Source organism: Coturnix japonica, chromosome 12 (assembly GCF_001577835.2).
Source record: "Coturnix japonica isolate 7356 chromosome 12, Coturnix japonica 2.1, whole genome shotgun sequence".
Taxonomy (NCBI): Eukaryota; Metazoa; Chordata; class Aves; order Galliformes; family Phasianidae; genus Coturnix; species Coturnix japonica.
In genome coordinates, this window is record NC_029527.1 from 5,855,449 (window position 1) to 5,869,081 (window position 13,633).

At 33.8% G+C, this 13,633-nt stretch overlaps 1 protein-coding gene across 15 annotated transcripts in view; it reads right to left on the minus strand.

The window, feature by feature from the left end:
• The window catches only part of ERC2 (ELKS/RAB6-interacting/CAST family member 2), a 369,824-nt gene that overhangs the window by 113,061 nt on the left and 243,130 nt on the right, over window positions 1-13,633 (minus strand). For all 15 annotated transcript variants that reach the window (XR_001557961.2, XR_001557970.2, XR_001557967.2 and 12 more), the window contains one exon: window positions 3,427-3,561. Coding sequence is in view for 2 of the 15 variants with exons in the window: in XM_032447283.1 (XP_032303174.1) it covers window positions 3,427-3,561 (135 nt within the window). In the remaining 13 variants the exon portion in view is untranslated. The remainder of the gene's footprint in view (window positions 1-3,426; window positions 3,562-13,633) is intronic.

Below are 13,633 nucleotides of genomic sequence, written 5' to 3' on the forward strand. Positions count from 1 at the left end.
AAAGGTATATGAAAAGTCATCTGGGTACAGTATAATTAAAATCAAGAGGTAAGAATAACAAAAGTACTAATAAATATTACATATTGATATTGATTTTTATTAAATAAAATGAGAAAATTTAAGCATGTTTGTAACTACAAAATAGCATACCAAAATCTAGAACTACAGAAACCCTACAAGAGAAATTCCAGCTCAGATCAGACTCTCACATTTCAAATATCTTTCTTTTGTTCCATCACAGGTACTGTGTGATCTACAAAGAAATGTAGGTTTGCAAGCATTCTCCTTATAATCTGGGCTGCAAGTTTCTGTGGAAGACCACTTTGGTTTTCCTTTTAGTTTAGAGTAGATAGAAATAGCTATCTATGCTAATGCTAGGCAGGAACTACATCCACATTAGAAGCAGAGCATTTGCCATATGGTAGCATATTTATAATAAGCAATATCGCTTTTATAACTGCATACAACTTAATAGGAAAATTGAGTATTTAATGGTGACCGTGACATAAGTAGGATTTTATTGCATTTAGTTCAACAAGTCTGAACATTCTGTGACATGATCACAAGTTCTTTGTTCCAGAGGGACAATATGCATAGTAAAGATGAAAAAATAAGAGGAAATACTTATAAATATGAAAGTATTTATGTGACTAATTTGCATTACACTCCTTAGATCTCAAAGTAGTAATTAATTTAGCACAATGCTAGTTATTTACAGTGGATATGCCTAGGATTGTTTATACTGAATGTACCGACAAGCAAACCTTGCCCTGCCTAAATTCCTAAATTAAATAAATCCATGTGACTCTAATGAGCTCAGTGCAGGCTCAGCACTGTGCTAATGCAATTGCGTGCTTCCTTGCAGCCTGAGGTACCAGCAGAACAAGTTCATGTGCATTTAGTGAACAGACAAGAACAAGCTCACACCTGCCTACGTACAACATGTAAACATACAGAATAAGGAAACATACAGAATATTAAACAAAATCTGGGGTCAGAGATGGAGCCAATAATTCCATCTTAGTGAATTAAACACCTATATCATGCAATAAAATGTCACTGATGCTTTAATGTTTTTCCCTTATATTTTTCTGCTTTTCTGAACAACTGAAAGACAAATTTTTAACGTATCAGAAAACTCCCCAGACATGGTATTTCAGGTTTCCAGACACCAAAGTTCTGCTGAGTTTGGGCGCCCTGTACACAGTCTAAGGAATTCTGAAGATTTCACAGTTTTCAAATAGCCATGGTTATTTGAGTGAGCTGAAATAATCTGTTTTGTTTTATGTTTACCCTCCTCCTAAAATTGTGTTGTTTATTTTTTAAGGAGAAATCCCAGTTTCAACATTCCTGAGGCCTGTTCAGGAGTTTCACGTTGGCAGCTTTCCAGTATTGCCACAGAATATAAGGCATTATGGTAATGGGCAGGGCTGCCAAAATACACAAAGTAGCATGTACTCCTTTTCCCTTAAAATTATATGTGGATCCACGTGGTGATTTGCAGATCAGGATCCAGACACCAAAATAACAATGGTTAGACTACATCATGGCTCTGATTTCAAAATCCCAGCAAAACTGTTTGGTGTTTTCCAGTTGTCTTCTCTCAGCAGCTCCAAGAATATTTAGCAGTTTCAGCTGATATCTTGTTGCCAAGATCAGTCACCACATCACAAATCAATAACTTTTAAAGAGCCTATAGGCTTCATCAAGAAGTTACTTTTGGTGCCATGCTACCATTTTACACCATTACACTGTTAAATTTCATGCATTACAGCATTAAATTTCTGAAATTAATGAAACTACCATCATACTTAAAAACCTAACTGGTATTCAGTACTAAGATGTCAGATAGATGGTTCTGTAGAAGTAAATTGACTTTCTTACTAGAGAATGGCATTAATGGAAAATTCATGCATATACTCTGACTCATCACTGTTCTAGAGAGAAGAACTTTTCTTTCTGTGCCTCTTTATGAGATTTCAGAGCAATGAAAATCATGATAGTGAATTGGGATAACCTAATTCTAAACACTACCACATCGTAGAAGGGCCAACAGAAATGTTTTAGATATGAACCAATCTCTATGTAGCCAGTTGGATTAAAAGATGTAAAAGGACGTGCTATATGCTTATATTACCATGTGATATTCCATCCTTTTAAATGTAGTGCCAGCTTTCTGGAAAGGAGCCAATCCCTACAGCCTTATGATATTCGTCTTTTCTCAAAATTTATTAACTGTTTATGAGAATATCATCTCTCATCATAAAAGAAAATTAAAATGTACTTGTAGCCCTGGTGACCACGGAACAAAACATAGAACTTTGATTCAACTAACAGCTTGGGAATTCAGGAAACATGAAACTATCATGTGCAACAGATATTTGTCTATCCTGTTCTTAAAGGTCTGAAAGAAAGGAGTTTCTGCTACATCTATAGTAAAGAATGTTCATATTTCTTTTGACTTAGAGATTTATTACACTTATAGCTAAAAAAAAAATAAAATCTGTTTTTGTTTGTTTGTGGGTTTTTTTTGTTTTGTTTTGTTTGTATATTTGTTTTTAATAAATAACCTAGTTTCTCCTGGTATAAATTACCACTTCTACTCTTTCTCCAGTGGGCGCTGGAACTCAATTGATCATTATCCTCTTTACAACAACATTTTATATATTAGAAGACTTATGACTTGCTCTTAGTACTTTCTAGACTAAACAAATCCAGTTCTTTAAGCCTTCCTCATAGGTCATGTTTTCTAAACCTCTTATCATTCTTATTGCTCTCCTTTTGTCTCTTTCCAATTTGTCTATCTTTCTTAAAGCATGGTGTTCAAAACTGTATACAGCTTTTCAGATGAAGTCTCACCAGTGCTCAAAAGAACAGAATAATTACTTCCTGCTTCTTCTCCAGCACTACTCAGAATTAGATCTAACTTCGTTGCAATTCTGTTCCATCATTGTTGCATACTGTTTGAAATACAGATTCTTTTTTTTTTCCCCATTATATTGCCTCAGTACATGTGAAGTCACCCTTCTAAATGAATTTGTCTTTACTGAATTTCAAATAACTTATTTCAGACTTTCTCTCCAGCTTATTGAGACTAGATCAGTTTACTGAGCACCTTATCTGCTTCTATATCTGTTCATAACAGAAATACAGTGCATATGTCACAGCTACCATTTTCTTCTTAAGTCACAAAGCCAGTTAACCCTTTGAAAGGAAATTTGATTTGCTTGACATCATTTATCCTTGACAAATACGAACATAATGCTGAGATTCTTTCTGGGTTGGAAACAAATGCCAGACCTACTAGTTTCTGTTCAAAGAACACAACACTAATATTGCTCATTTTATTTGTGCAATATTTGTTTCACCTTGAAATGTCAAAACTGCAAAATTCTAAAAGTGATGCTGAAAAAAGAAGTGACTGACCTGATCTGGAGAGGGTCTGTGGTTGGAGTGTTGTGGCCTCCCAGGAGATCGGTGATGGTGATGGTGGTGATGATGGTGGTAGTGGTGATGGTCATCATCATAGTTATCTGCCATTAGTTTCATTCTGTTTTGTGTCTGTTTAAGAGGGAAAATGAAACAATTTATTACATACTGGAAGCTATTAATCTAATAATGTTTTGGCATGATCTTATCTCCTTGTTCACTCTTTCTTTTGGTAGTTGCAAGGATCTAACAATATAAGTCAGGACTGCTGGCTCAGAAAGAAAAGGAAACAAATAGAAAAAGATAACAAAGTATGTGAATATATTTGTCTCAGTTTTCACATATGAATAATCGTACAATCAGAAAGGGACACGATTAAGGATGTTATGTTTGAAAGGTGTCAATGAAAACATTCAACTTTTCTAAATTTACTATTTTACAAGAGTTGCCTATTTTCCAGTTTATTACTATGTTTCAATAATTAACTTCCAAAATCTCACTAGCAGGAATATTAAGCATACTTCAAGTATTTACAGTTATCTATCAAGGCACGTCAACAACAATCATGAAAAGCTATGCAAAAAAATAAATTTTGGCTTAATTTTTCATTTCTTACTGTAAGCAAGGATCACCCTTCTAAATAGTAAGGTAAAAGAATCTGAAGTCTAGTTAATACAGACACTGTTGCTTAGAGGAAATAGTGATTATGGGACTTCACACATTGCCAAATGAAAGCAAGCCTTAGGTAATGATCTTGAAAACAACATCTATGCTTCAGTTACTGCTTTGTAGAGATGATAAAATATCATGCCACCATGAGGTAACAAGGTACACCCTTGCTCGTTATCATTACTACAGTTATTCAAAACCGTAACATACACAGACTAGAATAATACAAACCTTGTTCATGACACCAAAATTTTCTTACTACCTAATCACCCAATACCAGTGTATAGCACTTATCTTTTCTGTTAGTTGGACTGAAGGTTGTCTCAGGAAAACTTGTTAATCTTTCATCAAGTTTTACTTTTGCACTGATTAATCCCTGGAGAAAATGCCAAGAGCTTTCAGAGACCTCTGTCAAAATCTGAAGATTTTATTCAAAATATACACAATTATTACTATGTAGATAGCTGAAGGAAAGATTGAAGTCTAAACATATGTAATATCATATTCAAAACAACAAAAACAACAAATCTGAACTCTGATATAATTATTTTGTATGGGAACAGATTCACGAGGTGGCAGGACACATTCTGGATGCAGCAGGACACTGAAAAACACATTTCCCCAAGATTTTGCTCAAACTAATAATTTCCAAATTGAACAGATGAAATTAAATTCCCATCATTAATTGGTGTATGTTCTTATGCTAACAGTTCTAACTGGATTCCAACTGGTAACAACCATGAGTTAACTAGCAGCCTATACCTAACATGCGGTAAATAGTTTTCAAGGATTAAGGTAAATTCTCCTATGAGAACAGTCCAATACCAAAATTTCTGCTAGGAAATCTTCACCGTTAAATATATTTTAATGGAAAATATGAAAACTGAGATTTCAATTACATTCCTTGAATTTAATTAGTTTTGCTGAAGTAGAAAAGAGATTTTGAAAAAACAAACAATAAAAAGAAACAACCAAATATTTCTATTACAAAATATTTGCCCTATAAGACAAGTGTAATGAGAGGAAAACTCTGAACCACTGGGATCACACAAAATCCTAATATGTCTTCTTTGCAAGTAATTTTATTTTGAAATATCATAATGCTTCTCAAGAACTGCACATGTTGAGGGTTGGGGAACAGTAATAAACAGATTTCAGGAGAGCATTAGCACTCATTTCATGTTGAGATTTTAAAGAAAAAATACCTACAGTAGACACAATAACAAGGAAGAGAAACACTGGCAGATTGGATATGTATATGCTTTAACCACTGTCAGTCACTTTCTAAGCATCACTATAGCACCTTCGCTGTGAGCACCTTCATGTGTCTTACAGTATAAATTTCATCCATAGGTCAAGAGGTAGATTCAGTTGAACAGGAACTGCATAGACTCTGTAGGGGTATCATTTAACACTTTTAAACACTATTTTCCGCACAGCTGGGATAATTCTATTTTTTCCATCTTGATTAAGAAGACAGAAGCATTGACCAGGATGAATTTTAGTCACAAATTTGCTGATTTTGCCACAAGGCCAACTCAGCCTGAATCATCATTTACTTGTTTGCCTTAATATTTAAAGTGGAAGTCCTTTTGAACAACAGTGGAAAAGACGGAGAATTAATAAACAAATAGTAACCCACTTACTGTAAACAATGTAATATGCTGCCTCTTTGGGGAAGATTTTACCAGTTTACTTTCTTATCAATGAACAGCCTTACATTTCCTACCTTTCAACTGTATCCCATAAAAGAATGCAAAAGTTAAACAAGATGATATATGCAATCCTAAAAGTGTCCCTTATAATGAGGTGTTGGGGATTAGATGTGTCATGGGATAAGAACTGTAAATGAATGATGTCATCTTTCTAATTTGGTGCTGAAATATAAATAAACCACTTCTAATGTTTCCTCAATTTGGATGCCAGATTGCAGTAAAATGTGCACAAAGAAAGTGTTAATGCTGCAGTAGGCTGCCTTCAGTTGTTCTGCTCAGGAAGCAAAATACATAAGAAATGCAAAATGGAAAAATGAAAAGTTGATTTTGCTTTCAACTTGGAAGATCATCAAACTGTGCATACATGGCTTTTTATTCTTATTCATTTGTTAAAATGATGCTAAATACATATTTTTTTCTTAATAGCTTTTTCTTTCTATCTGTTAGTGCTTCACAATGGTAACTCATATGATTTTCAGGTTCTCTTTCTTTTTACTTTGGCTGCTGTCAACGAGTCCTTCAAAAGTGAACTGCATTTTTCAGATATGCTTACCTATCACTTAAAGAGTACAAAATATGGGATGATTTCAAACTTTTCCAAGTAGGATTTCTAAGGATAAGTAGGAGGATTTCTGGAGGAGAAACAAAACTAAAGGCATACAGAAAATTAACAGTAACAGTAAAATCCCTTTCATGTCCTTCTAAGTAAAACTCTGTACTATTACTTCCATCTGCTTCCCTTGCTAAATCTTTTAATGGTTAGTAGGCAATGAAATGTCAGGTATATTTTCATTTGAGGAAGAAATTAATTAACCACACTGAAACTCATTCAGGACTCCAGGGCTTCACACCCCTACACATAGATATAAGTACACACATCAAAACATAGAAAGGGGGTTTTATTCACTGTATGTTTTAGGACTGTGGCTTGTCAGACAGACAGTAACTGCTCCAGATCACAGTCCTATATCAAAATATTAGATCAATCCTTCAGTGCTGATTGAGGAGGAAACGTATGACCTGCTGACTTGATAATGCTGCAATTTCTTGCATCATCTTCAGCATACTTGAAAATTTCAAGTTCAAAAACATACAAGATTTTTTGCTTATATTACATTTGAAACAGATTCCCAAATATGACTTTAAAGGGTTGTCTGGAAACTGAGACTTGGAATTTGCAATTCATAAAAACTGTACACACATTTAAGTTGTGTCAGATCTAATCTGCATCATCTGTTATTCTACATGAATTACATCACAACATGTGCTGTGTAGTTTCCAAATGTATCAATGCAAATTATGTAATATTCTGTGAATTAAGAAATCATTCTTTCTTACATTCTTAACTTCAAACCCATTGATACAGAGCATGACACAGATTACACGGCAGTTTCCTCAAACCTGTTTGTCAATTGCTATACCAAACAGAATATTGGAGAATATTCATTTGCAAAACTTTTGTTATCTTTCAATAATTTCATTATTTGCTTTAATTTATGATACTATTCCATAGTTAATATTTTCTAATCTAAACTTCACTGCACATATCTTCTCTTATGCTCATTTTAATTTTTCTTCCAAAAGACAGCAGATTTGTTTTGCAATCTGTACTGGACATGTGGGCTACTTTAAATGAAAACAGAGAATAAGTTTAAGTCAGCAGCACATGAATAGAAATGATCTGTTGGAAGTCACGGGCTTTTTTTTGTAATTGAATTTCTTCCTCAACAATCTCAGCAATTGCAATGTAATCACAATTCAGAGATACACATTTAATTTGTCCTATTGTCCAGCATATTGACCTATGGCTTTCGGTTTATAAATATTATATTTTTATGTGCTTATGTATACACACACAAATTTGTATACTAATTTATGTACATATGAATTATTTCTTTGCCAGTGAAATATAGCGAAGATCCACAACTGCTTAGGCCATTTCACAATTTCAGCTCTTTCTTACAAATTAAAGCCTGTTCTGAGAAGGAACCAGTTTTAATTAGGATTCATCTAAGGAATAAGCATAAAAGTAAATGCAATATAAAAGTAAAAATAAAATGCAACAATATAAACTGCATCTACTAGAGGCAAAGTATACCCTTATTAGTTTTAGCCTGAGTAATTTCTTCAGGGTATTTTCTGTTGTTTGGTTGTTGTTACTGTTTGTTTTGAATGTATTACTATGTTCAATAAATGTTGCATGTATTTNGGAATGATAGAGGAATTAGAAGTGACTTAAATGTAGGTGCACAGGTATATTAACCTGTGGGGCTCAAAATAGTTGTCTTTGATCATCCAGTATCACTACTTGCTAAGCTGTCAAGGTCATGAATGGTATGTGTAACTGAATTTCTAACCCACTTACCAAGAAATTTATGATCAGGCTCTGTACAAAAACTGACATATATTTCTTGTCCTTCTGAAATTCTATAGAGTTTAAGTAAGGATCTACAGAAGTGAAATGAAAGTCTTTTATTGACGGGCAACAGACTCAATAGCTTAACAACAATCTGTAACTGTAAAACTATAATATTAAAACCGTCTTTTAAAAAAATACTTTAGCAAGGTGGCAAAAGGCAACTATGCTTTGATCTGTCATCTGGATCAAGTTAACAATGAAACTCTCACGAATAAGGTTCAAATGAGGAAAAATAGTAATATTTGTTGCTCTGGGATATAGTTGTAATGCCATTCAATAGCTATCACTTTTCTTTGGATTTTCTACTCAATCACTCTTTGCTAAATGGAATTTAAAACATTTCTAGAATACTCACTTTCAATACAGAAGGATTTTTTTCCCTATATAATACAGGAAGGAGACACATATAAGGCCTACAAACCATTCTGGGAAGATCCTACAGTGTAATTATTAAAACATGAAAATTAAAACCAAGAGAATCAAGTCCTAGCATTGATTCTGCAATGAGCTTTGCAATCTTCAACATTCCAAAACCTCCATTTCCTGTACTCTCACTATTTGAAAATTATCCTTCAACAAAGAACCTTGACATCTTCTTTTTCAGATGTTTCACTCTATTTTAGCTGATAAACAATTCAATTTGAGTATTTTCCCCTACTACAATTTCAGAAAACACCAACGTACTTTTCTTTTTTTTCTTTTTTTTTTCTTTTTTTTAATTCTGAAATTATGTAAGAATGTAAGGATCTAAACAAACAGTACACCTAAGACTATATATTTTAGTTTATCCAGAAGTTACATAAACCCAGTGGAATTAATATGGATTAGAGGAAAGCATGACCAAATGCAATTGTTCTTTCAGTTTTAATCCAGTGCTTCAGGCCTGAAGTCTATTCTACAGCCCAATAAAGTAAAATTTGGTTTCTTTTGGTTGTTTTTTTTTTTTAATTATTATTGTACTCTTCAGCAAGTTTCGACTCAAATCATCTCTTTCATCTCATCAAGCATTTTTTCAGGTTCAAAAGTAACAATTTCCTTCTGATGAGATTTCATAGTAAGTTAAACTGCAAATTTGCACACTATGTTTCTTACAGAGCACTTATGTTTTCATCAAGTTGAAAGATGCTAAACAAATAAATAGCTAAATGGCTATTGCTTTGAAGAATATTTTGCCAATATAGAGCCACATGTAAGTAGTGGACCTCAATTTGTATGAGTATTGTAGGGCTCATTACTACTTTACACTAATTTCAGACCACTTCTAACACAATGCTAGCAACATAATGTTAATTATGTTAATGTTAATAATAATAGATAATAATGTTAATTATATCCAAAATAAGCTATATTTCTTCAGTTGTCTTAAATTGTTACAAACGTATGACAGTTTTAAATTCAATATCATTTTTGTTTTTCTTTCTTTGCCTATACACTAAGAAAATACCAATAGGAAAAAAAAAAAAAGGTAAAGAATACTTTTGCAAGCACACGCCAGCAACAAAAAGATGAGAACGGTAACTCAGAATTCCAGATGCTAGAAAACTACCATAATCATAACCATATGGGTATTAGAATGCATCACTATGGGGTAGGGCTATACTTTACTGAGAGTTTTAATTAGGCATTTTCTTTTTATAACATCACTTATCTTTACATTCCTATTCTTAACTATATTTGAACTTTTATTATTATTATTATTTTCTGCTTTGTTTTCTTCCTTTTATTATTATTATTTTTTTTTCCTGTTAAAATTCCAAACAGGAATTATTTTCCTGGTATAGTGCATGACTTGTTTTGGAAAGTATGAGAGATGGGATGCATGCAGGTTAAAAGTGTGCATTATGGGTTAGTGGAGAAAAATGTGGTCAGTTCTTACTTAAATATTTTTGCTATTCTTTTGTCCTCATTCATGTTATGACTGTCACATATGAAGTTAAGAACACAGTGACGTCTGGAAAAGCGTTTCATTTTAACTTTCTCTTCATCTAGTTATGTATTAAATTTCATTCATGTGTGTCATGGATGTTTAATGTGAAAATCTTACAGTTCTCATCATCTGTGAAGTACATGTAGCCAGAACCCTTGTTCTTCAGGCCTTGTCTGCACTTTCTGGTTTCACTGTACATAAAGAAATTTTCCAAGCTTTCAGGAAATCCTTCCTCCTAGATGAAACACAACAGCAAACACTGACCAAATAAGACGCTTGGACTCCTACGCATAAAAATTAGGCTTTACAAAAAATCAGTGTCAGGAAAGGTTGGAAGCTTAATAATTTTAATTATTTTTCTGATGGTATCACACTGTGAAGTAAAGTAATGTGATACATAAAGGATACTAGATATAGTATTAGACTAAATGGAGCCTTAGTGGCATAAAATAAATGGATGGTCATGAAAAGACAAAAAGAACAAAATCCCACCTATTTATCTGCCTGGAAGAAACTAAGAGAACAATCTATCTGTGTACAATTAAGACAAATAATAGATGAAGAGCAGCTTTCAATATATATCATGACAAAGATTTCAGTCTGATAATTTACTCTTTAGTGTGAGCATAAAACCTCTACATTTATTTCAAATTTATTATTAATTACAGTACTATTTAAATGATATTAACAGCTACTAGACCTGATGTTTTGGAAGATTACAGGATTTAAGTGACTTATGCTGTGAGAAGTCAGGGCTCATAGTAAGCCTCCCTCTTCATGAGCTGAAGGATAATAGCCTTCTCACAAACACCAGCTGGGATATCAGATGCTTGGCAGCATGAGAAGAGGCAGCAGTTTCAAGTGCCAAGCAGACCTTTATCTGGAGTACTAAGAGAAAACTTCTACTTTCCTTGCACTTGTGATTGAAGTTAATTTGTGATTGTGTTAATTTGAACATGGTCTCTCTGCCTTGTCTGTTGTGGTCCCTGCATTTAGAGTTAGTGCATTTGAAGTTCTGTGAATTAAAAGTATGGCTTGAAGCACAGGAAATATCTTGTAATAATACAGCATACAAAGTAATGTATAGGCTAAAGTCATGCCAAAAGTATTTGTCTGAGTTCTACTACTAAACCTAGTAATTACACAGAAGTATGTAAGAACACAGACACAAAGAAGTGGGTTTAAAAGCATAATTAAAGCTCTGCAACAGCAGCTGCCTGAGGACATCTCTGGCCAGGTCCCACTAAAAGCAGACAAACAGCATGAGAAGGTAGAGTTCTCTGGTGGCTTGTTGCTCATTTTGTATTTGCTTTGGGTTTTTGTTCATTTGTTTGTGTACTAAAACAGGAAACAAGTCATTTTAAAGATACTTTCCCATAATTTTTAAACACCAGACATGAATCAGAAACTTTAGTAGCAAAGCTGAACTTTTGAAACTACAATTACATGGTTTGTAACACTGATATCTGAATGTCAGAAAAGTTCATTTTGTTGTAATTTTTGCAATTCTACAGAATCACAGAGTCACAGGGGTTGGAACAGACCTCCACGGATCATCTAATCTAAACCTCTACTAAAGCAGGTTTTCTACAGCAGGACACACGGGAAAACACCCAGGCACAAGTTCTTAGATATCTCCAGAGAAGGGAACTCCACAACCTCCCTGGGCAAATCCAGCTCTCCCCTTTCTAAGTTTGTATCTTATACAAAAATCCAGCCTAAATTGAAATTACATTTCTTCTAGTAGTATGCAATAAAAACAGATAAAAAATCTAATACGGTGACGGCATGTAGGAATATGAACCAATTTATCGAACAGGAAAAATAAAACTTGCAATTTCATTATTCCAAAGTGCTTGATGTCACCACCACAATACCAGGTAAGCTCTATTCCTAATGTTCTTAACCAGATCAATACATGTAATGCAAGATGCTGCCTTCAATTCCATTTCTCTCCTTTGCTCTTGAAAGCTTCTTTTGAAATATCTGTAAGTTAATTAGTCAGAAATACTCTGATGTATCACATACAGGAGGAATTTGTTGAGAAACTGTGGTTACACAGATTTTTTAAATTCCTTGATTGTTTCTCATCGTTTTTGTTTCATTAGCAATATGTTCGTGTGATGAAATACAGCCATGAACTAATAGACTGGAGAACACTGCCAAACACCAACTTTGCCTCTGGCCAGAGTATTCTGTACACCTGCAGTTCTGAAAATGCTGAACTGGTTTCTAGTTTCATGTTTTGGGAAGAAAAATAAAATGCTTTCAAGGAGTTAGAAAACTTCGCATTTTGGCAAACTCCACTTACATTTTTGGCTCTATATCCCAAAAGTGAAAAGAGGCAACTGGGAAATTTCCTTGCAGTATTCAAGTTCAGAATGAATCAGTAACACAGCAGTGTATTATGCTCCTACAAAAATCTCTTGAGATGTTCTAAAAATGGGCTTTAAGCTAATTGTTTCATGAAGGATTGCATCACTACACAAATTTCTCTAAAAATAGCTGCCTCAATATTCTCCAAAGGAATCTTGGCCAGAGTGATTATAAACACTGTGTAATCACTCAGCCAAGCCCGTGTGGTGATCTTGTTTAATGCTGTATTACTGAGAGGCCTTTTAAAGCTACTAAAAAGTTCCGTGGCTTTCCAAATACAGCATTTGGTGTAGGAATCAAAACAATTCCAGTGGCTCTGTTTTACTGGGAGTGTATTACTATACTTGCATGTATTTAAAACACAAAGCAGTAGATAATTTACTGAAAAATTGCAGCTGCTAAATTTGACTTAAATCGTTGCAATTAAACATGCACATCTTATGCAAATGTGTTTGCATCAAAGAGGTCATTATCATTAACAGCAATTTTACAGGTGACTGCAATACAGAAAAGTTTCCAAGGTTATCAAAACATATTCTGATAAAAACTGTAAAAATAAGCCATTACCAATGCACTTATTCACCCTAGAAATAACAAGTCATTCTTAAACTCATGTAGCCACAACCTATGACAAGACTGCTAAATTTATCAACACAATAATATTTTGGTCTTTCATATATGTGTATACATATAGTTTTGTATTTAAAGTAAATAACACATACTCTTGTTCTCCTACAGAAGCCACATATTTCACTGTTAAGATTATTCTTTTCATTTTTCTTTGAGAAGAGTTACAAATTACACCAAAATCCTTATCATTTACAATCTGCTTGAGCTTCTAAAAGGCCAGAAAATTAGAACAGGAAAAAAATGCTGCAGTTGGTCATTCATCGAAGTTCTAGTTCTTTGATAAAAGTGCATCAGAAATAGATTAGGAATCTAGGCATCTCTCAAAGCAACTGAGAAGCAGAGTGGAGATATCACACAGCATGAAATCTGACATTTTTCCCATCATGACAATCATAACAGCAAAGAGCAGCACTTACAAGCCTTGCTCTTGGATTCACACTTGAAAGCTGTGGGGTTTAACAGTGCTTC